Raw genomic sequence first — 25,806 nt, forward strand, 5'->3', positions numbered from 1 at the left:
TCTAAAGTGCCTGGCGAATCCAAAGGGCAGACTTCTTTCATTTGCTGCAGCTGAGTCTGGCCTCCAGCTCTCACAGCAGTCTGTAAAACAATAATAGGGTCCGAGCGGTCCAGTGCATCCCCAACTGCCATTCTCCCCAGGCCCTGCTGTTTCTCCCGAGGATGCCCTGTGCTTGGAAGGGCATCAAGTCACTCAAGTCACCATCACTCACCATTTCTGATAGAAGCAAGGAATTTCATACTTAAAAGATGCTCTTCCAAAAAGCTACATGCCCCACTAAGCATCTTTAATTCCCCCAGATTAGCTTTCTGTTCTGTGTAAACAACCTCATTTAAGGACAAGGTCTCCAGTTCACTTAAGTGCTTGTGTGAACCTGCAGTAGAAGATAAGAACAAAATTAGCACACATATGCAACTTTGTTTTGCTTATTCTTTTATTTTGTTAAGAAAAACTATAAGTACTCTCTCTGATGATCATGGTTTAATGCTAAATTTTGCATTTGTATTGCTGTGAGACTGCTCTTTGAATGAAAGATTTTTGACTGAATCTTTGATATACCAGAATAAGCCAGGATTTAAAATATCATGGTCAGTCCCAGGTTTTTTTACTCTAGCCAGCACTGTGCATTCTGTCTTCAGCCTTCTAGGCTGCTTTTCTGATGCTATTGTCATTTCCTTTTCACGTGTTTGATTGAGGTGTTTCCTGATTGGTCCACGTGATGTAAGCCTGTGACGTAGAGCCTGGTAACAAGATTAAGCTAGGTGTTCTCCTGAGGTAGACATGGTGGAGCGGAGTTACAGTAGAGCTTTGACAGAACTTTGAAAGCTCCTGACTTATTAGCCAGATTTTATTTGTCTATATCTTCTTGTTTGGTAACCGACCCCCCCCCTCCTCTCTCCAGCCATGCTCAGCACTATGTAATGTGCAATATGCCTCTTCTGAATGCAAACGAACGCCATGGTCAGGTCCATGCTGGGGTTTGCGTTAGTCAACAATGGTGGCCATTCATCATGCAATGTGCTAGGCGTCCTTCCTAGAGTTATTTGGATTTCAGGCAATTCACCCATTTCCAGAGGGGAAAAGAAAGAACCTAGACTATCATACACCCTGGAAAGAATGTTAAACCTTGAAATAAGTAAGTCAGCCTCTACCCACTATAAAATACTACAGAAGATTTAGCAGTCAAAAACAGAGAACACCAGAACTCTCTGTCCTTCATACAAGAGTTTTATTCTTTGCTCCAGCTCAGTAATTTACAAAACAGGACCTTGGATTCACCTGAAACATATGACAGTTGCACTAAATCCTACAAATTCCCAGACTCTTTAATAAACAGGTGGCATTTAATATAGTATTTAGTTTTTTTTAACTTGTTTGGCTCAAAAACATTACAAGTAGTTGATATTGAAAACATATAAATGTGAAATTTTTGCTTACCACTAGGCAGCATTCTAGTATTCCAAGGCATACCGAGTGCAAGCTGTACAAAAGACTCAGCAGATAGTGCCACGTACTGCAGGCTGACGTTGGTTCAGTGATTCCTGTGTGCAAGGTCTACTATATGACGACTTTACTATTCATAATTCATCTGCAAGGCAAGGAGCTTAAGTGCCACACAGCTAGCCCAAATGAAAGAGTTATGCACTGACACACTGAGATAGATTAGGATCTCTGTCCTATGAAAAGGCCTACTCCTGCCTGCTGCTGTGACCTTTATCTTTGCGTTGTGTATTGGTTCTGACTTTAAGTTGAACAGTTTGGACACTTTATAAAAGTGAGGCCTCTTGTAACAATGTCCAGTGTTTCTAATTATACTCAAAGGTCAGCATGGCAGGTGTGTTCCTCAAACACTAGGCTTCCATGTCCCCTATGGTCATTGGTGAGTGTCTTAGTTACAGTTTTAGTCCAGTGAAGAGACACCATTGCTACTGCAATTTTTTTTTCTTGACTGTGAATTCTTATAAAGAAAACTATTCAACTGGGGCTGGCTTACAGTTCCAGAGGCTCAGTCTGTTATCATCATGGAGGGAAGCATGGCAGCATGCAAGCAGACATGGTGCTGGACAAGGAGGTGAGAGTGGAGACTGCCATCCAAGGCCTACCTTGAGCATATGAGCCCTCAAAGCACACGCCCATAGTGACACACTTCCTTCAACAATGCCAAACCTCCTAATAGTGCCACTCTCTACGGGCCAAGCATTCAAACACATGAGTCAATGGGGGTCATTTCTATCCGAACCACCATAGTGAGCACGGTTAATCAGCAGCATCTTTTCTACACAACCCCAGAAAAATAACTAGAGATGACTACATAGAGCTTGGATGCATACATTGGAGTATTGGGTATGGGAATTATATGTAGGGTAGAGTAGAAAGGAGATTTATCTTTCTCCTGGTCCATTTCTCTTGCACTAAGTAAGAAGACAGTGATCAGAATATATAAAAATGTTTAAAGAGCAGTGCTTGTGATTCATTCCAACTCACTACTTTATGAAGTCGTATTCTCCATTTTCATCATCTATTGAAAATGGGAACACTGATGACTTTGTGCTACTTTTCTGCTTTTGAGGATTGGAACTCCCATGAGTTCAATGGTGTGCTAAGTGTTGAATATCAAATTTTGATCACAGTAGCACCCAAAGCACCTGATGTAGATTAGCTATTTTTAGTTTGAGTCAGAATCTGTTGTATATGTGTCATTAAATAAGTTTTGAGCTCTGTGTCAAGGCAAATGGTTACTCTTTCTGGCACAGTGGTTCTCAAGTTGTTGGTTGTGACCCCTGTGGCAAACCTCTGTCTCCAAAAATATTCACATCATGATTTGACATGGTAGCAAAATTACAGTTATGAAGTAGCAATGAAAATAATTTTATGGTTGAGACTCACCGTAACATGAAGAACTGTACTAAAAGATCACAGCATTAGAAAACCACTGTCCTGTTAATTTATGCATCTTAAAAGATTCATGGCGAAAGATTGTCCAAAAACAATTGTGCTAAGGCTGCAAGGACTGGCAAGCTATATTAAAGGCAGTGTTTATAGTCTGTAAACTGTGTGTAGACAAGAGATATGTTTGTCCTAGAGTTTTACACTTTTCCCTTCTCATATCTCAAACATCCTCAATAGAATGTGTCAAGGTCAAAAACATAAAGTGCTAACCAGGGGAAACCCCAGGGAAAGCCAAGATCTGAAAATAACAGCTGGCTCTCTAAAAGAGATAGGCCTGCTGACTTGGCAGCTTACATTATTGTGGTGCTCTTTGGAAAGCTATGAAGTCCTTGGAGGGTAAAGGCAGGAAACCGAAGGGCAAAAGCAATGAAGGTAGAAGTGATAATTGTAAAACAAGACAAGAGAGGAAAGGCTTGGAGTTGGGGGAGGGTAGGGCATAGAGAGGAAGGGAGGGCACCTGAAGGGAATAAAGACTGAAAGAGTTAGTTGGTATTAGAAAATAATTATAGTTTTCACGACACTTTAAGCTTTCATATTTTGAGGAATGTATCTCAGAACTTACCAGAGTTCATCACCAGCACTACCCTTCTAATGCCCAGTCTTAGCTGAAATGGGAGGTACAGATGTTGCTTGAAGTACTTTATTTTAGCAGGATACAGATGTGCATAGGAAGACATAACAATAAGGTGCAAGTGAATTGGGTTTCTTTAAAGTTTCATTCTTAAGTGTATTTCAGACTTAACCGCAGTAGACAATGTATCCAAATTTATTTAGCTTGAAAGATTTGGAGTTCATATTGATGGTCAGGGAACTGTGTCACTTCTCTTAACTTTGTATCTACTTTTCTGATATTTAAATAAAAATGGAATATAAACAATATTTAGAATTTATGGCAATGTTATTAAACTGTTTGAATCCCATAATTTATAATGATGGCTGTGCATATCTTTCCCAGTTTTATAGTAGCTTACAGACACTTCCTGACTAATAGAGATATCTTAAATATATGCTTCAAAGCAATCACATAAGGGAAGGTATTCTCTGTCCGATAGCCCTTTTCATTACATGAAACAGTCTGAAAGTACATGTAATTATATTCTGCTCTTCCTCCCTGCCCCCCCTTTTTTTTTCTTGTTCTAGCGGAAAATGGACCCCGTCTTCTGGTGGAAGCAGAACAAGCCAAGGTCTTCTCACACAGAGGTGGCAATGTGACACTGCCATGTAAATTTTACCGAGACCCTACAGCATTTGGCTCAGGAATCCACAAAATCCGCATTAAGTGGACCAAGCTAACTTCAGATTACCTCAGGGAAGTGGATGTCTTCGTTTCCATGGGATATCACAAGAAAACTTACGGAGGCTATCAAGGTCGAGTGTTTCTGAAGGGAGGCGGTGACAATGACGCCTCCCTGGTCATCACAGATCTCACCCTGGAGGATTATGGAAGATATAAGTGTGAAGTGATTGAAGGACTGGAGGATGATACTGCTGTGGTAGCATTAGAGTTGCAAGGTAGGTATTCATAAAGCACGTTAATCTTTGAAGGAATAACTACTCACTACTCTGTTGTTTTCAAAAGGAGTTACATGTAGTGGTTCCTGTAATGATATTGTGAGAACCCAAAAGTCTATGCCTAACAAGTTTTTATTTGTTTATGTTTTGCCATCTGCATATGATTTCAGATTTCACGTTTGAAAATTGGACGCACAATACTTATGTGAAAAATCGAAGCTATTTACAGGGAGAAGCGTGCAATGAAACTAAATTAATATTTTTTGAAATAGACTCATGCTGTTCAAAACTTAAATCCCACTATGTGGCTATTGAGAAATTATAATTAGATTCTTTTTTATTGTGCTTCTAAAATTATCTCTGTTTTAAACTAGTGGTAAGAGTTATAAAGGACATCTTTACAAATGCAGCCCAATACATGTAATTATGTTTTGTAAAATGACTGCAAACATTAAGTTAGCAGGAAAGGTAACCTCTGGCTTCACTTAAATACTCTTGAAATGAAGTGATACTTCTAATAGACCAGGGTCTTTTAGAAGTCAAATATCAAATAATCCAGGTATTTGAGAAGGCTTTCCATTTCTTGAATACATAACACATTTAATAGGTTCAAAAAGTCAACACTGGTACAAAGCTATACCAGCAGAAGTGTTCCCGCTTTCATCCCACTTCTTTTCAATCATCACTTTAGGACAACTTGTGTGCTAAGGATTTCTTATATAGTGCAAACTGTCTTTTTTCATCAGTCTCACCTGTGTTCCACACTGAAGAATGAAACTGGCTGCTTGGTAGCATGGCTTCCTTTCCAAAGTCGTGGGTCTGTGTTTACTAGGCACTTTTAACCCATCCCAGAACAAAGCTATGTCTATTGAAAATGAGAACACTAAGCGTTGGCTCTCCTGAATCCCACAAGATTCTGCCAGGCTTCATCTCTCTGGTAAAATCCAACATGCAGCTCCATTGTTTCAAAACACATGTTCCAGCTGTTTGGAGATGTGTAGCCTGTGGGTCTAATTGTCCTAGTATGTGATACTTTTTACTTGCAAGCTTTTTAGAACAAAGGTAATTAGTCTATTTTTTAAATATTACAATGTCTTAATAGTTATAAAAGCCCTGTGGCTTTATAAAAAGATTATATGACATCATTTTAGGATAACAAGCAATTCAAATATCAATACAATATACTAGATTTACCACGAACTCAACTATATTTCAGTGAATCAAGGAAAACTTTCCTGCTGCCCGTGAGAGGCAGCACCATGACAGTGGACAGTGAGTTTAAATCTGAAATATCTTCCAGGCCTTTAAAGTTATTACAAATTAAAATGTCCAAATTTTCCACTGTTTCCATTATGGACCATTTGGAAAATAAAAGGTGACACAAATAGTTTCCATCTTCAGACAAAGATGCTTGAAGGTCTTCTGCCCCTTGAGTTCTAGCTACCAAGAGAACTGTTGCTCAACAGAGTATTTTCCTTCTAGGGGACACGTTGGGATTGTTGAGAAAAGCAAACAAATATCACAAGGTGAAGATCGCCTGCCCTGGCTATACTGCAGAGAGCATTATAGCACTTCAGTTCTGGTCCTGAGGCAGAGCAGCCAGAGAACCATCTCCAGACTTTTGCTTCCCCCTTACTGCAGGAGGAGTCATCTCCCCCTTCTTCTTTTGGCCCCGATCCAGATGACAATCTCTCAGCCAAGAACCTGAGAAGGCAGAGCGAGATCAGAAAGCCCTCTTGAATCCTCTCCTGTAGTGATCTGTGCCAGCTGGACTGGTCTAGAGGGACAAGGGACAAGAGACCAGATGATTTAAAACCTCAAAGTCCTCTTGTAGAAGCGTCCAGGATAATTTAGAAAAGAAAGCCCTGCCCATGACTGGTTACTAGAAAATTGCACATCATCTTGAATAGTGCCTGCAGTCTTGTAGCAGGTAACTTAAAGCCCAGACAGTCACTAGACCAATGGGACAAGATGCCTGCATTCCATATGCTAAGACACTAATTAGTTGTAATCATAGTTCTAAGAATGCTTGCTCTGAATGATCTTTTATTAACTACAGGGGAGATATGCTGACAGATGTCTTCCTTAATATGCAGCAAATGACACGATTCTGAGTGCTTAACTTGGGAATCAATTCCAAGAAAACTCTGTAGGATGTGAGACAGCTCAGGTCCTCCCAATAATTGTTTGGCAAAAGAAAGCTTTCAGGAGGCCTTTGCCTCTTCCCAGACAAAGTCGAATGGCGAACCATGTTCCTTGCATTTACTGAGGGATTGTTCTCTGAAAGAGATGCCTCCTGAGGACTAACCAGCCAGCTAAAGGATGTTTGTTCTATACCCATCTTGCATACCACAAGTTTAGGGAAGCAATATTTTTTGTCTGTTTATATTGAAAGCATTTTCAAAGCCTCGGTTCTAATTTGTAATATAGTATCTAAATAGGGAAGACAAAAATGCTAAAAATGAAACCCACTTTCATGTCCCTTCCGTGCAGAACATCTCTGCTGCCTTTATATCTCAATAGAGTTTTCTTACCTGACCTTTACATAAATAATAAAGGGAATTTTTAAAAAGCTAAAAGCTCTTGTTTGTGCTGTTTCTAGACCAGGAAACAACAGTTAAGGAATACATTAAAAGAAACAAAAGAGTTATCAGCCTTTGCATGGGGTATGCCTCACTGCAATAGAATTATCTCATTAACATGAAATGAGACTAATGAGATTTTGTTAGATATACCAATCTAAATCTAAGTTTCTCCAAATAATAATCCCACAGAGACAGTGACTTACTTGCATGGTTTCAGCAGCATGTGTAAAAGTAGATGTGCATGCACATTTGAAGCACTCAACATATTTCTTTATATGTGTCCAAGACTATACGAAACTAACTGACAACTCTAACAACAGTGACTATGAAAAAATATTGGTACATTTTAAAAATACCGCCTGCCCAAGTACTACGTCCCCTACAACCCTTAGTGTTAGCACTGCCTTTTCCATTCCCAGAGAAACACAGCAGTTGCCTGCTGGGGTTTAGTAAGCAGCGGCATGTTTTCAGGATACTGTTTAGGCATTGTAACCCATGGTGATATCTCTTTCAGAAAGGAGAAAATTTTAGCATAAAGTGAGCTCTTGGCAGCTGAGGCAAATCGCTTAAGTTGTCAATCCAATAATAGCTACTTGTGTGATACTTACCAGTGTATGAGGTAGCAAGGTCCTGGGAGAAACCACTCCACGTTAACCAAAAGCTAGTTCATTGTGGAGATTCCTCATTTTCTCCTCACCCACCTGTAAGTGGGCATGCTCAGGGCTCTGTCACTAATGACCTCTCCCATCTCTCCTTCGGACAGGTGTAGTGTTTCCTTACTTTCCACGCCTGGGGCGCTACAATCTTAACTTTCATGAGGCACGACAGGCTTGTCTGGACCAGGATGCTGTGATCGCTTCCTTTGACCAGCTGTATGAGGCCTGGCGGAGTGGGCTGGACTGGTGCAACGCTGGCTGGCTCAGTGATGGTTCTGTGCAGTACCCTATCACCAAACCACGAGAACCCTGCGGAGGCCAAAACACAGTGCCCGGTGTGAGGAATTACGGGTTTTGGGACAAAGATAAAAGCAGATATGATGTTTTCTGTTTTACATCCAACTTCAATGGTAAGATGGCAGCTATGTTGAAATCCCTTCTATCCCAGAGTTGTTCTAAGACACCGAAGTCTGGTGTTCTATTCTAAAAAACAAAACAAAACAATTAAGCAACCCAATCTTTTAAGGTATTAGTATACTTTTAAAATATAGATGAAATGTTCTTGAATTTTGAATGTCATATTTTTTTAAGTCTACATAAATTGAACAAAAGCTACAGAGTTCTGGTGCTCCTCCAATGTAAACATCCTGTTTGTTTATTTTTTTTTTTTAATGAAGTCACTGAAGCTGGCGCATGGTGTATGTTTCACATTGCCAAGTGCAATGTCGCTGCCCCCGTAGCTCTCTCTGCTGAAGGAAGGAACTTCCCTGCCATGGATGCCCTCCCGTTCCCAGGCTCCATACTATGATCAGCAAAATTCAGGCCACAGGAGGAACTGAGTGAGACAACCACAGCACCACTAGCATTGGAGGAGCGAGGCAGGGAAATGTGGCCACACCACTAACAACTGACTCGTTGCATTCTTCCCAGTCCTTTTTGTGTACCCTCCTGAACTTAATCCTTGAGGCCCAGCACAAAATCAAAATGGAGAGGCCTTTGTTAAAACTTATTAAGGACTTTGAGCTATAGTATGGCACAAGTCTGCAATGCTATCGTTTAGGAGAATGAGGAGTGGGGATTGTAAGTTTAAGGCCAGACTGAGTTCTATAGTAAGACTGTCTCAAACTAACAAGGGCAAAATCCAAAGGCACCGAAAGTGTTTTCAGACTGCAGAGCCTTAAAGCAAACACGGGACCTTCTAATTGTGGAGCCAAAGCAAACGCACAGTCATGTGCCCGGGGATCAAGCGCTAGGCCTATATTTTTATAGTTAAGGTCCCTGGAAACAGATTCTGAGATAAACAGAAAAGCACTACGCAATCTCTGTTAAGGAAAAAAAAAAAAAACCAGATGGGAAACAATTCACAATTTCTACTTTGCTGTCCACGAGGTCACTGTCACCCAGTGGAGATTTGAATGACGTAGCTCTAGCCGTCTGTGGTGCTGCAGACATTGATAATATTGAACAGGTGGTTACGGGTCCCTGGAAAACTTCGTTTTCAAACACGTAGAGAACAGATCTGAATTCACTCGTGTCCTATGGTTTACTGATATGTGTATATATGGCCGACTGAACTCTGTAGTAAACAAATGCAGCAGTGGCTTCTGCTCTTATTCCAAATGTCATTAGGCTAGAGGAGAAAGAGCTGGTAGTGTTAGTTTATACTTTGGCAGCCTGTCGAGGGCTCAGGAGACATCTCGGGCATAAAGCGCTTGTTCTGTGTTCAGTCCCGAGAACTCACATCAAAATGCCAGACATGCTGGAGTGTATTTATAATCCCAGAACTGGAGAAGCAAAAACAGGAGGTTTCCCCGGGACTCACTGTTCAGCCCGGGCCACTTTAATGAGAGGCCCTCTGTATCAAAGGAGGAAGCGAGCACCTCTGAGTGTGACAGAAGGGTTGTGCCTCCAGCTGCCATATGCACAAAGTCAAAACCATAGACAAATGAATAGATATGCACATTCGCACCACACACACACACACACAGACACACATACAAACACAAAATAAATAAATAAATAAGCACCCTGCTTAGTAAAGGTTAGTGGATAATACACTGTATGATGTGTCTCATAAGAAAATGTGATGTTATACTTTAAAAACTAAGATGACTGAAAAAAATATTGAGTGTGTGCCACTGCAGTCAACTGATGATCCATCTTGTACATTTTATTATATTTCATCGTGTTAATGGCATCTCAGTATTAATATTGCGATAAGTGGTCCAACGTAACCGTCTTCCTGGGCAATCGAGTGGTAGCAAGATCTTAGGCTTCAAGTAATGGAGGTTTTGAACCACCAACAACCTCCCCTGCCATTAAGGGACGGCTGACCACTTCATATTCAGTGAGGGTATCATTGGTGGCAAGTGACTTCCTGTGTTTGATGAATTTTTATGCTGTAGCTTTGGTTGAGAATAAGGTCTTATTGATACCTGTAATGAAAAGAACTTGAGGGCTTTTGATTTTTTTTTAAATGGACTTTTATGTCAAGAATGTGTTTTGATCCTTTCACATTCAAATTTTGCCTCTCTAGAAACTTGTACTGGGGTTCAGCCTTGCTCCACGGAGAATTTAAATAGCCCTTCTTTCAACGTGGAATTCTGCCTTCCCTAGACTCACAGAAGGGCTCTTTTAGTTTCTAATTAGCTAACAGAAACTGCATCTGCCATCGCTCTTTCCTTTTAAATGCTGTACAAGGGCATGTGTGAGAGTACATGCGGAGAAGAAAGGGGAAAGCTAATTTATTTAATCTAGAGTGATCTATTAATAGGACATTTGAAGGATAATTCTATGTTCTCCAAATTTCAGACGTTGTTCGTCTCCTTTCATTGAGAAGCGCTTCGCATTTGGTTCATTCCATCACAGTGGTCCCTAACTCTCTCCTTCTCTCCACAGGCCGATTTTACTACCTGATTCACCCCACCAAACTCACCTACGACGAGGCGGTGCAAGCTTGTCTCAATGACGGTGCTCAGATTGCAAAAGTGGGCCAGATATTTGCTGCCTGGAAGCTTCTGGGCTATGACCGCTGCGATGCCGGCTGGCTGGCGGATGGCAGTGTCCGCTATCCTATTTCTCGGCCAAGAAGGCGCTGCAGTCCTACAGAGGCTGCTGTGCGCTTTGTGGGTTTCCCGGATAAAAAGCATAAGCTGTACGGGGTCTATTGCTTCAGAGCCTACAACTGAGCGTGCCCTAGGAAGAGCCAGTTCTCGGGTCATAGGGAACACGTGAAAGGTTTTTCTTTTTGTTTTTGTTTTTGTTTTTGTTTTTAATATGAACTCATGCAAGTTACCAAAACTGTGATAACCTTTTTTTCACTTACTGTAAAGAGTCGTTTTCATAAAGGCCAATCATATCCGTTTGTTTTCTAAAGCTATCAGTCGATATATATTATAAATTAATATAAGTTTAAGGGAAGCTAAAAAAATAATGGGCTTTAGAGCCAACTGGTTTCTGCTATCATCCCAACAAAATGCCATTTCATGAATGGGGCATACAGTAGGCTGAGAATCAATCACCAGGACTGTGTTAGGGAAGGTAAAATTACTTGCCGCAGCAACTTCCACAAGCACAAATTTTACATATTTCTACAATTTTGAAATGCACTTCATTAAACAAATTAAAATAACAAATTTGAAATACAGGCTTCTTTACATAAATCAGGATTCTGGGAGGTGCAAAAAAACTCAGTTTCACAAGGGAACAATGGACACTTTTCTAAGAGTTAGTCTCCAATACACAGAATAGTTTACTCTGTGAAATTTTACCTTTTTGACCAAAAAGAAAACCATATAGAGTCATATGCATAATAATAAATCCACAATTAGAATTCCTAGGTCAACCCATTTATATGAAGTATAGACTTAAATACACAGATAATATCTTACCAATGAGAGAGCCCTACCTTCTAATTAAAATTACCTATCTGAGAAGGATTGTTTTTATTATTTTTGAGTAGCTTTACTGAATTATATTTAAATTCTAAGAACATTTGCTAAGCAGTATTTAGAATCTACTCAGGGCAGTTAAAAGGATAAACTGCTGGACAGAAAACATATTAAATGTAGCAACTTGATTTTATGTTAGCTTTTGAAACATTATTGTCTTATATAATAAGTGTAACCTATTTAATATTTCTTTCTTAGTTACATTACATGAGAAAATCCATCAGATGAATTAATATAACCTTACAGTTGTCTAAGAAATCAAAGTTCAACGCCCAAATTTCTTGTTCTTGTTTGTATTCACAACAGAAAGCCCAAATAAGAAAGCAAAATATACGTATAGGTCTAAATAGTCTCTCAAATAGAAAACACAGTCACTGTCAGTTTCCTTTCTGGTTATCATTTAGCAAAAAAATAAAAGGCTGACACTCTCACTGTGGGCTTTACACCTTCAGGCTTTAAGTGAAAAGTTAAGTTCAGCTTCAGAAAAATGACTTTCAACATGAGCAACTCCAATCTTAAATAAAGCTCTCTTTTTATGACCGCTCAGACCCCCAAAGGGACCAATATTTGTATTCGAGTAATATTTCTGGTTTCCTACTGTTTCATGGTGAATTCTGGTGAGTGGGCCTTAGCATAATTATCTAAGTACAACATAGCTGGTGTGCCATCATCAATGTTTTTATGTAGATTTTCCCTATGAACATGAGCAAATAAATCTGTTTCCTGCATTGACCATGGTTGCATTTAAAGCTCTATAATCAGTGCAATAACTTGGCTCTATGAATATAGAGTGACATGTGTGGAAGGCATAGAGCAGTTGGAACTTCATGAAACCGTAACTATCATGATACATTATCTAGATAAAATATCACAAGTAAAAAAAATAGATCCTCTGTTTCAGATACTTAACTCTTAAAACATGGTGATGCATGCAATTGTAAGTAAGGATTACTCAAAATACACAAAACTATAGATCCAAAGAGATTGTGGGGTTTCGCTCAAACACTGTTGATATAAGTTGAACTCAGAGTTGTAGGCCAAACATAAATTAAACATATTGAGTGGTCTAGAAAATAACAAAGAAAAGGAGAAGACTTCAAACTAGCTTCTCGCACACCTTATGGGCTGGTCTAAGCTCTTTGGAGGACCATACTTGAACTATCATTACCTATATTATAAGAATTTTGCCTGAAGTGCAAGTAGGAAAATTTTATACTGGAGTAGGTGCGTTCCTTTTGGCTTATCATCATAGAGTCCACATTTAAGTGCAGTAGCATTTCTTAACTTTTGAACACGTAGTAAAGGAAATGGTGCTGATCAAAATCTCCAAAGTGACTGTTAGCTGGCTCACATCTACACCAATTGCATACCATTTGTTCATTCTTGAAAAATATCCAAGGACGAACGAGGATGAGCAGAGTTTTAACCTTCTGATTTCATACAAAGAACCAGAGTCCCCCTGCCCTCTGAGCTCCTAATTGGAAAAAGGGGGTCTTTTAATGCTCTCATCCTGCAGGTTTACTCTACCAAATGTCTATTTTCGTACTTCATATCTCATTATGAATGCTTTTGAAAGAAAAGTTGTCTTACCACAATTCCTGGCAGAAAGTTGATTTGATACTGTGTAACAAAATAAATCACTTTGTAGACTTCAAGATTCCCAGAGCAACAAGAAGAAGAGAGGACAGATAGACTTAAAAAAATGCTTTCATCCTATTTGTTCTATGACCCATATACAAAGAACAAATTATATCAACAAATTTCACTGAGATTCCTTCATTTGAAGACTCTAAGCAAAAAGAGTCAATTCATATAAAAATATAATATAGGGATGAAGATAATTTGTGATAGTAACACTGGAAGCCATCTTTTAATGACTGCTGCCATGTTTTGTCACAGAAACGTATAGCCAAATATAGTATTTGTAAATTTAAACTTTCTTTCATATAAAGAGGGCCGGTACCTGATAAAGTGCTATTTTATGCAGTAAGATGGCCGCTTGTTATTATGGCGATTAGTACACTCAAGTAAGCTTCCAATCTGGTTGCTGGCAGCCATGCTGTGTTTCTTGATTTCAGTACTCCGAAAAACATGCTTGTGTCATGGAGTAGCTGAAAGCTTAAGAAAGGAGGATTAGAAGGGAATCACTCATCAGGTTTGGTTTACTCTTGGTTGTTTTTCCTTCTTCTGCTTCTTTCATTTTGTTTTTGCCTAGAGTGCTTAGAAAAAAAATTAACTGACAATTGACAACTTTTTTTTGAGATTTTTAAGTGTGTCATAGCTCAAGACTGCCAGAACAGCAGAGTGTACAGCAAAAGCTGTGGGCAATACAGAAGTCATTAAGCCTCCCAATTAGAAGGAAACCAACACTTAAATGCATTTAACAGCTACTCAGTACAAGTTTGAGGGGATCCACTCTGTATTACAAAAAGGATGTTTTCATTTTCTGTAAGATACAATGAACTGGTAAACAAATATTAAAGGTCAATTTTGCTTTACTACAGTATCATTTGATTCTTCTGACTTGTAGAATTAGCCATTTTTCTTTGGGTCAAACTTCATAAATATATCATGCAATGCTTTGAGTGAAAAACACACCCAAATGAGTTAAAGCTTTGACATTCAAACAGGAAAGTATACTTCCGAACTTTCTCACGCTTGTTTGGAATACATTAAACAGCCTGGAAGAAAAAGAAAGTCAAATAGTGAGGTGAATTAAGTCTCCTTCTAATGAGTAAATGCTTTCAAAACGAGGGATATCATATTCGTGTTGCCATTGTTTTTCATATATTTTTAATCTTGTTACAAACAAAGCCTGTGTGGCAGGGTGAAAGATCCCTTCCCAAAAAGGTTCTTAGTCCCCAAATAAAAGTAATGAAACCATTCAAGTGTGATGTGTTACTTCCTTACCAAGGACATGGTTTAGTGCTATAACTAGTCTTGAAGAGAATGCACCTTGTATTTGACCATGAGTTCTTTCAGGTGTATACGAAGAGCAATAACAGGGAAAGATTAATAAGTGGCATGTAGCCTACTGAACTTAAAAAGAAACTGACATACTGTTGGCTTCTACTTCAATTCCTTGGTCCCTCCATCTATGATCTTCAAAGGCTCTTCCATCTTATTTCTCAGTAGCATAGATACGTAGGTAGACAGCATATCATACATACCATATATCACATATATATCATATAAATGTGTGTGTGAGTGTGTGTGTATGTGTGTGTGTGTGAGTGTGTGTGTGTGTGTGTGTGTGTGTGTGTGTGTGTGTGTGTGTTTGATTCATGTCCAAAACTTAAGGGAAATTTTTAAATTATGCATCTTATTTTTTTTCACCAGAAACAAACTTCAAATTTCTTTCAATGTGTTTTTAGGTCTCTTTTGGGCCAGTAAGTTCACCTCCATAGCCGTTCACCACCAGAGCATGTTGACAGGCCAGAGGGAAGCCAATGGTTTACGAAATCAAGTAGCTTTACTCTCTTCCGTCTGTCTCTTGTACTCTTGCCCTCTGAGGTTGTGCACACATCTAGAGCTTCTGCTAAGAAAACTGGGCTCTTTTTCGTAACAGTTATCTGATTGCATGACTGTTGCTGTTGCTTTGCAAGAACACCCCCAGGGTGAAGACACAGCTCACATTCAGTTCTGTCTACTAATGAAAATATTGCATAATAATAGATTTCTGATAATATTCATCCCAATGCTTTTCTATCCAAAGAAAGAACCTAGCAACTCTATCTTTATTCCACTGAAAATATTTTTAACTTAAAAAGTCCATTGGACTTTTCATTAATGAAATGGAAAATACCTTTTGCCAAAACAAATTAAGGAACAGAAAAATATTTTTAAAGCAAAAGAGTTTGAAGTTTTACAGACTGCTAAGGTCCTATCTTTGAAGACAGTGAGAATTTTGTGTGTGAATCTAAAAGAAGAGCTACAGAAACATTCATTAATTATCATTTATTATTCTGAAAAATACACACCCCTGCAAACAGTGATCTCTGCACTCTCAAGGAAAAAGAATAACCTTAGCAGTCTCCTCTGGGCAAGGGGAACGTCATCACATCATCCTTACTCCATTGGAAGAAAGTTGTTTCTGAGATGGGAGCCAATTTCACATTACTCACTACTAAGCTCTGTTCCTCTAATAGAATGTTTTCAAAACGTCTTTCTTGGATGGGTATACAGTTCAGTGGTACAGCAAAAAACTAGCAAGCGTGAGGCCCTAGGTTCAAAAGTCTGTGTCACTAAATAAAAACATTTTTTAGTTCAGTGCACGTGAAAATTCAGCAATCTGTTAACATAAGTGTGCTCAGCATTCGGATTCACCTGTGTTCACAATGGATGGCAATGGTCACAGGAACAACCTGTAAATAGAATTTCCTTAACTCCTTGCATCACCAAAAATATGCACTCTTGTTGCTGATAATAAGTAGAGAAAGCATGTAGAAATTGTTTACATTCCTTCTCTATGCAAGTCATAAAACAGCAATTAAAACTGTAGTTTGCCTTTATGACCTCAACCATATGTCATCAATTAAGTAATAAGTGTAATAAGTCTGGAAGAAATCAAACCAACATGTTCAAATTCTTAAATTTTTATTTTTTAAGGCTTCCTCATAACCAAAAATGTGTTGTAAAATAATTGCTTAAGAAATCTTAATGTTATGGTTTGCATAAAAATGGCCCTCATAAGCTGATACGTTTAGTAAGCAAGGACTGGCCCTATTTGAAAGGATTAGAAGAAGGATTAGGAGGTGTGGCCTTGTTGGAGGAAGTATATCACCCAGAATAGGCTTTGAGGTTTCAAAAGCCCATGTCAGGCAAGTCTCTCTCTTCCTGCTGCCTGAAAATCAGTTATGTCTCCAGCCCCATGACTTCTATGTGTGTTTCCATGCTCCTCGACATGATGATAACAGATTAAATCTCTGAAACTAAAAGAAATCTCCCAATTAAATGCTTTCTCTTAAAAGAATTGTCTTGGTTATGGTGTCTCCCTACAGCAATAGAACAGTGCCTAAGACGTGTAGTCATCAAGGTATAACAGAAATCAATTCTGAAGGCATATGATGAACAGTCTTGAGGCTACCATCAAAAATGCTCCACACAATGTTAGCCCCTCTTCAGTACAGTGTTGGTCAACAGATATCTAAACAGTTCTTGATACATAGTCAAAATATGAACTTTTGTGATACTCATATGACTATGTGGTTTTTGAAAGTTACCAAAATTCTTTACAAACATATATATATGTAACATTTATTAAATTGTAAAACCAAATACACTGTGTTCAGGACACATACATGTATTTATAAATGTAAATTGGGAAGAATAGGTGAAGTACGTCTGTTTGTTTGTTTGTTTGTTTGTTTGTTTGTTCTCTCATATATTACTTCCTGACCACAGTTTCCCCTCCCTCTTCTCGCCTCAGGTATTTCCCTCCTCCTTCATCCCCACCCACTTCTCCTCTATTTCCTTTCACAAGAAACCTCAGAGGAAGGACAGCAGGTTACCAAGAAGAGACTTGATACCCTATGAGCATATACAGGGGGAGGTAATCCCCCTCAGGAACAGTCATAGGGGAGGGGAATAAGGGGAAAATGGGAGGGAGGGAAGAATGGGAGGATACAAGGGATGGGATAACCATTGAGATGTAACAAGAATAAATTAATAAAAAAAAGGAAAAAAAAAAAAAGAAGAAGCCAGGCCTCCCAGGCATATCAACCAACCTTGGCATATCAAGGTGCAATAAGATTAGGCACTTCCTCTCATATTAAGGCTGGATGAGGCAGCACATTAGGAGAAAAACGGTATCAAAAGAAGGCAAAAGCAACCAGCCCCTGTTCCCTCTGCTAGGACCCAACAAAAACACCTTGCTGCATAACTATAACCCATATGCAGAGAGAGGGCCTAGGTTAGATCCATTCAGGCTCCTCTAAGAAGAGGAAAATTTCAATTATTTCAAGATAAAAGTTAGATTAGGTGGAACTCAGCATATTTTGCCAGCCACCTGGTTCCATCTCTGTGAGCCCCCGTGAGTCCAGTTTAGTTGGTTCTGTGGGTTTTCTTGTGGTGGCCTTGATTCCTCTGGCTCCCACAATCCTTCCTTGTCTTCCTCTTCAGGTTTCACTGAATTCCACGTAATGTTGTGCTCCTTCTCCACATTAGCATCAGGGAGGAGAGCAGGGACTGTCTCTGACAGGAACTCAGATGACTGTGCTTTGATCACTGTGGGCCCCCCTGTCAGAGGTCTTGGGGAGGGGAATATGGCAAAAGATGGAGGGAGGGAGGGTGGAATGGGGAACAAAAGAGCATAAGAGAGAGGGGATAATAATTGAAATGTAATGCAAATATTCTAATAGGAAAAGAAAGTAATTTCAACTGTTTTGGGGGGCTGCATAGTTGAAGTTTCCTTTTTTATTGTATTGATTTATTCATATTACATCTCAATTGTTATCCCATCCCTTGTATCCTCCCATTCCTCCCTCCCTTCCACTTTCCCCTTACTCCCCTCCCCTATGACTGTGCCTGAGGGGGACCTCCTCCCCCTGTATATGATCATAGGGTATCAAGTCTCTTCTTGGTAGCCTGCTATCCTTCCTCTGAGTGCCACCAGGCTTCCCCATCCAGGGGACGTGGTCAAATATGGGGCACCAGAGTTCATGTGAACGTCAGTCCCCACTCTCCACTCAATTGTGGAGAATGTCCTGTCCATTGGCTAGATCTGGGTAGGGCTTTGAAGTTTACTGCACGTATTGTCCTTGGCTGGTGTCATAATTTGAGCAGAACCCATGGACCCAGATCTGCCCATCATAATGTTCTTTTGTAGGTTTCTAGGACCCTCTGGATCCTTCCATTTTGCCATTCTCCCATGCTTCTAGAAGAATGGATAAAGAAGCTGTGGTACACTGTAGAATACTACTCAGCTATTAGAAAGAACAAATTCCCAAAATTTGTGGACAAATGGATTGAACTAGAAATGATCATAATGAATGAGTTAACCCAGAAGCAGAAAGATTCAAATGGTATATACTCACTTAATCTGCACACTAGCCCAAGGGGCATGTCCCATGAAAGTCTTTACTTACCAGGAAACTTGAACAGTGGGGAGGACATCCTTTTGGCACTCTAGGTGAGAGAAGCATAGTTGAAATTTCTTAACACAAAAGACCTATGACATTTGAACCAAACATATTCTTCTCCTGGCTTAGCAAATCTCCCCATAACCAGTGAACTCTTCCCTACTTGATCAGAGATCTTCTCTCTAGTCTTCAAAATTAGGGTAACTACTTAAAATTCCTCACTGTCAGCCTCATACTGGTAAAGTTAGATATTTTGTTTTTGGTTTTCAGACAGTATCTTACCATATAGTGCTAGTTGACATGGAACAATTATGTAGACCAGGATGGCCTCAAACTCACAGAGATGCACCTGCCTCTTCTCCCCAGTGCTGGGATTAGAGGTATGCACCACAAGGCACTGTAATTTGCACTGGGACCTGTGCTGTTGTACCTTAGTAAAGGTAAATACTGTTTCTGTTTAATTATGAATTTAATTTAAGTGTAAAAACTACATTTCCTTATTTATGCAAGATCTGAATTTGTTATCTGCCAAACTTTTATAAGAACCCATCACTTGCATTCTGGTCCATGACATAGAAATACAGCAAGTCTCTTAGATAAGAGTTTTCCACCATCCTTCAACAGTTCTTGGAGAACACACGGTGCTTTCATTGGAATATGGATGTAGTTCTACCAGTGAATGTTAGCCATGTTATGTTATTTTCAGGCTAAGATAAAATATATTGTACAGATATGGGTTAGTGTTGATGATTTTTCAGTCAGTTATTAACAATTATTTGCATCCTTCCAGTCCTCCTTCCCCAGGGAAAAGAAAATATCATGGAACATAGGCTCAAAGATATAGATTCATTATCCTTAGTAAATAGCTCTGAGTACTCTGCTACCACATTTTATGATCCCATTTAAAAGTCATTCAAGTTCAGAGTCTTTTCAGTTATAAATATGTTCAAGATCCCTGGGGAGTTTATTACTGAACCAGATGGCTGGCAAATATGCAGAGCTCCACCTAATCTAACTTTTTAATCTTAGAATAATTGAATTTTTCCTCTTCTCACAGGCTTCAGTGGTAAGCTATATATGTAAGGAGAAAGTGTTGCAAGTATTTTATCCAGTGATTTTTGTGGCCAGTGATTTTGAGCCAGTCTTGGTCAATATAGGAGGAAATTGTGGATCACAAGATTCCCAAGCCTGTTAGTGATCTACACCATGCTAAGAAAAAGGCTGTTGAATATGTAATCTGTCATAGTGGAAATACAGAGAGTCCTCAAATTTTAAAAGCCACAAATCTTCTGTGTTTGGCTGACATGTTTTCTGATTGTTCTTGATGATACATTTTTTCTGAAGTTCCCAATCTACTTTCTGTTATTTACACACAAAAACAAAAGAAAGAAATACAGAGATTCATGATGTAGTGCAACAATATTATAAAGTATGTATTTATCTTTCCTATAAAATACAGAATTTTATGTCAATACAGAAAAACCAATGTTTTTCTCTCCCCCATAATCTCAAATGCAGAATCAAGACATACATAACTTTTCAATACCCTCATAGTGTAAAAGAGGTTGAGACACATGTTTTCAAAAGGGCACCACTGCTCTCTAGAATCAGGAAAATAATGCAGTGAGTAGGAAAAAAGAGGATGGGGCCTTGATAAGGAGAGCAAATGAGAAAGAATTGGAGAACTCATGCAGGAAGATGCCATCAATGCACAGCCGTGTTGGTGTTGAGTAAGCACAGAATGTATGTCCTACCTGGACCATTAGTGGTGAGCATCTAGACCCTTGCCTGTCCATTCCTCACCCACTGGCCTAGACCATGAGATTCTTCTAATCCTGTTACTTGATCTATCAGAATGGAAGAGATGTTTACTTGTAGAAGAGAGAAATCCCTGTCTCTGAACAACTAACACAGAATCAGAAATATGAGGGACCACGGGCTGACCTTAAATTCTCTTTCTTTTTGTATACATTATATCAGTAAATAATAAAAGCATAGTAACTGCACATCAATAGGAAGACTCTGATAGATACAATTACTGTTTGAAAATCATGTCCACTCTGAAATTCATATAATATAGCAAAAGTTCGGTTTGGCTTTTCTTTACAAATACAATCAAATAGAATCCAACCTGATAAGCATGTGACTGAAACACTACTTTCTGCTAAATATTAAAGATGCTGTTATAGCTGTGATATCCTGAGAAGTAAACCACTGAGCCCCACATCTCCGAAAATTCCTGTAAACTCAAAAGTAAAATATTTTGAAAAAAATCAATGCTTCCTAACGGCCCTAGTCACCAGCAATAGTGAAAGTATTGGAAAATGCTTTTCATCATGGTTTCACTTCTCAGTGGACCCAGATAGATAGCCAAGTCTACTAGAGTTAAGTTCTAGTTCAAAACCTGGGGACTGATTGTCACTATTGCCTGTCCTCTACTCATGTGATGTCAGCCAGATTAGAAGAGTTAAAGGAATGCTAGCATTGTGGTACCCATGCACAGCACATGGTTACACCATCACTGCTTCCTAGTTTAGTTATTTCAAGCTTGAAAGATGACAGCAAAAGCTGAAAACCCCTAAGTAGCCTGAATAAAACGAGCCTTATTATCCACGTTCCCCTTTGCAATGAATGAGTTGACATGGTAAGATTTCCAAGAATCATTTCTAAGAAATACACCTCATGACTCTTTTTTGCACTTTGTATGGGGTGTTTAATCTTTGATCATTTGAGCCTTTAGTTTGCAGCACCTATCCACAGAGGCCTGCATATTCCCTTGTCTAATTATGGCACCTTCCAAGTGAAAGTGATACCAAATATATGGAAGGCTGCAATATCTACCTAATGGAATAATGCCACTTCTTTAATTAATGGGAACTGTTCTTAAATGAGATTATAATGCTACCATTGTCCACTTCTTTCTGTTTTAGCCAGTATTATCCCTAAAACACATACATATTTTCGTTTGTAGTAAATTTGTCACAGAACTGATTGAATCTGAGGTTACCAATCTCTAATAAATGGGTGTGCCCTCTGTTGTCTGATCCATCAACTTATGTAATTCATGCTTTCAGGACTTCCCAAACCCAGTCTCCTACCTATATCCTTCCGAGTGATGATGGCTTGCTACAAATCTGTGGTTTGATGAAGCAGAAACATCCAAATTCATGAAGAGCATCTCAGGATATGGAAAATTCATGTCTATTATTTATGTAATCATTTTTCACCAAGACTCTCAATGTTTATAGCCTATTCTTTGTTCTTTAAAGTAAATTAGAGATATGTCTCCAATACTGGAGATGTTGCTGCTGTGTGGTATGTCACCTGCCATAGTGGTTTGCATGGGAATGGCCCTCATAGGCCTATATGTTAGGATGACTGTTTCCCAGCGGTAGATTGTTTAGAAAGAATTAGGAGGTGTGGCCTTGTTAAAGGAGGTATGTTGCTGGAGTGGGCTTTGAGGTTTCAAAAGCCCATGTCAAGCCCAGTCTCTGCTCTGTCTCTGTCTGTCTGTCTTTTTCTCCCTTTCTTTCTGTCTATCTCTATGTATCTGTCTTTCTCTCTGTGCCTCTATGTGTGCCTCTCTCTGTCTCTGTCTCTCTGTCTCCCTCTGTCTATCTTTCTTTCTCTCTATCTCTGTCTATGTCTTTCTCTCTGTCTCCCTCTGTCTGTCTGTCTATCTCTCTCTTCTCTCTCTCTCTCTCTCTCTCTCTCTCTCTCTCTCTCTCTCTCTCCTCTCCCACTCCCTCACTCCCACCCTCCTTCCTTCTGGATAAGATATAATGTTTAAAGAGTATGCTGTTTTTGTCCCCTGGAGGGGGAGACCTGGTGGCACTCAGAGGAAGGACAGCAGGTTACCAAGAAGAGATTGATACCCTATGAGCATATACAGGGGGAGGAAATCTCCCTCAGGAACAGTCATAGGGGAGGGGAATAAGGGGAAAATGGGAGGGAGGGAAGAATGGGAGGATAGAAGGGATGGGATAACCATTGAGATGTAACAAGAATAAATTAATAAAAATTTTTTTTTAATTTTTAAAAAGATATAATGTAATGCTCCAAGGCCATGCCCTTGTGCCTAGAGCCAGACTCCCTATAATGGTGATCATGGACAAACCGTCTGAAACTGTGAGCAAGCCTCCAATTAAATGTTTCCTTTGTGAGTTGCTTGGTCACAGTGTCTCTTCCAAGCAATAGAACAGCATTTCTAAATAAAGATGTTTGCTAAATAAAAGGAATAAGAACTTATGAAACAGCTTACAGAAACTACCTTATCACTGCTTCTGCAGTTCACCATGAAAGTCAGTGATGTCCAGAGTAGATGCCCTATGTTTTAGTGAGCTGAGTGATCAAAGTTTCTGTAAACTAAACTATGCCTTCAATTTGGATTATTTGATGTCACCCTGACTAAACCAATGAAGGTGTCCATTCTTTGTCAAATGAAAAGAAACTATTCAAGTTAGCACAGGTTACAATAAGTTGGAGTGGGGTATTAATAACTTAATGAGTCCAAATAAGACATTTGTGGCCTCCCTGTAGAGCTCCTATCTCCTGTGGGTCCTTCTATTTCCCCAGTCTTCCATAAAAAAAATCTCAGCATTCTGCCCAGAATCTGGCTGCGAGTCCCATCATCTGTCCCAATCCCCTGCTCGATGGAGTCTCTCAGATAACATCTCTGTTGGGATATTATCCACTTATAAATGAGTACATACTATACAGTACTAGTCATCTTAAAAGGCAGCATCAGACTTGTCTGTCAGAGCACATCCACGGAAGGGAGGATAACTACTTGAAGTGAAGATAATTCCAAGATTTAAAGCACTTCAGGCCCTCAACTCCAGCTCCCACTTCTTCACTATGGAACCCCAAACATTGGACAGATTCTCCATAGTTTGGTTACTTTTCTAATTAAGTCCTATGACAGATATTCCTGCCTTTGTTATTTTGTGGTTGTTATATAAATGGAACCACGTGGTGAGCTCTTTGTTCCCAACACTTAATTGTGGTGAAATAAACACAAAAATTCATCATCTGTTTTAGTTTCTTTTCTTGTTGTTGTGATAAAATACTCTGACAGAAGTAGCTTAAGAGAGGAAGGGTTTACTTCATCTCATGGATCCACTTATAATGTGATTTCCTGGCATGGGAAATCACAGTAGCATAAATCCAAGGCAGCTGGTCACATAGCATCCATCAGCAAGCAGGAGAGAGCAGTGCTTGTGATCAACTCCCTCTCTCCCTTGCACTCAGTCCAGCACCAACTTCATGAAGTGTTGCCTCCTACTTTAAGAATAGCCAATTGCGCCAGGAGGTGGTGATACACTCCTTTAATCCCAGCACTCAAGAGGCAGAGGCAGGCAGGATCGCTGTGAGCTGGAGGCCAGCTTGGTCTACAAAGTGCGTACAGGACAGCCAAGGCTAATACAGAGAGACCCTGCCTCAAAAAAAAAAAAAAAAGAAAAGAAAAGAAAAAAGAAAAAAAAAGAAAGAAAAGAAAAAAGAAAAAAGAAAAGAACAGCCCAATTTAAAAAGTCATGTCCACAGGCCAACCTTATCTAGACAATCTATCATTAAGAGTCTCTTTCAGATTGTAGGAGTTGGAAAGGTCAAGGACACCACAAGAAAACCTGCAGAGTCAACTAACCTGGGCCCATAGCGGCTCACAGAGACTAAACTGCCAACCAGGAAGCCTGCATAGGACTGACCTAGGCTCTCTTCACATGTCACAGTTGTGTAGCTTAATCTTCATTTGGGACTCCTAATAGCAAAGCTGCCTCTACCTCTGTTGCCTGTTTGGGGGACTGTTTATCCCTACTGGGCTGCCTCATCCAGCTTAATATGAGGGGAAGTACCTAGTCTTCCAGAAACTTGGTATGCCAAGGCTGATTGATATCCATGAGAGGCCTGCCCTTTTCTGAAGAGAAATGGACAAATGGATCTGGGGTCAGGGTTGGAGGGCAGGCAGCTTGGGGGATGGAGGCAGGGGTAAATGACAAGGAGGGAAAAACTGTGGTTGAGATGTAAAGTGAATAAAGTAGTAAACTAAAAACAAAAGATTCCCTTTCTAGGGATGCCAAGTTGACAACTGAACTTAACCATCGCACCAATGTCACCGTTCTAAGTGAACAGCTTAGATGATATAAACCCTCCTGACCATCTCTCTCCAGAACCCTTCATCTTCCAAAACTGTAATTTCATATCTATTGAGCAACATTTTCTACTTCTTCCCATTTATTCTTTTGATTTCTTTCTCTGTGATGTCAGCCACTTCAAGTGATTCTCATAAGAAGAAACATACGTTATTTATCTTCTTAGTAACTAGCCGTCTTACTCCATTCTGTGCTTATATAGCAGCTTATCTGATACCAGAAAATTTATAAACAATGACAGTGTCTTTTCACAATTGTAGAGATAGGAACATCCAAAATCAAAGTATTAACATTTTTTTTTTCTGATAAGGCCTGGTGTCGCCTTTCAAAATGATTCCTTGAAACCTATATCTTCTACATGAGAGAAATGCTGTTTCTCACATGACACATAAGTATGAAGAGAAAAATCATTCCCAAAGTACATTTTTATTACAACATTCATCCTCTCATACTGGAGACTTCAGGACCCAAAAACTGTTCCCTTAATCCTAACCTCCCAATATTATTAAAAGGGACATTGAGTTTACAACACATGGGTGGAATACTGATTAGTAAGAGATAACCAGTTAGACCTCAGTGCTGACTCTTTTCACTTAATGCAGTCCCTGAAGGGTTGCAGCATATGCCAGAGTTCCCCTTTTTATAAGACTGACGAATGTGCCATTGCATGAATATCTCACACTTAGATTATCCATTTCTTTGTAGATGTACCTTACTTTGCTTCAGTGTTTCAGCAACTTGCATTGAAAACCAAATTCAAGAGGATGCTTAGCTATCTCTTCAACGTGGTTGGTGCTTTGGATTTTTCACAACAGACATACAGAAGTATCACTATACCATTGTGGTAATTCCAGTTTAAACGTTTTTCAGAATTCCCGTGCTATTTTCCCAGGCCATTAACATTTCCAACACCTAGCACCATTCCT

The 25,806-nt window shown here is 39.4% G+C and overlaps 1 protein-coding gene across 2 annotated transcripts in view; it reads left to right on the forward strand.

Moving 5' to 3' along the window:
- The window catches only part of HAPLN1 (hyaluronan and proteoglycan link protein 1), a 66,839-nt gene extending 52,689 nt beyond the window's left edge, over positions 1–14,150 (forward strand). For both annotated transcript variants that reach the window (XM_084801952.1, XM_084801951.1), the window contains 3 exons: positions 4,090–4,461; positions 7,810–8,112; positions 10,601–14,150. In XM_084801952.1, coding sequence (XP_084658078.1) covers positions 4,090–4,461; positions 7,810–8,112; positions 10,601–10,890 — 965 coding nt within the window. In that variant the 3' untranslated portion in view covers positions 10,891–14,150. The remainder of the gene's footprint in view (positions 1–4,089; positions 4,462–7,809; positions 8,113–10,600) is intronic.
- Positions 14,151–25,806: the final 11,656 nt, after the last annotated feature.

This window comes from Acomys minous, assembly GCF_964271855.1.
Source record: "Acomys minous genome assembly, chromosome: 11".
Classification (NCBI taxonomy): domain Eukaryota; kingdom Metazoa; phylum Chordata; class Mammalia; order Rodentia; family Muridae; genus Acomys; species Acomys minous.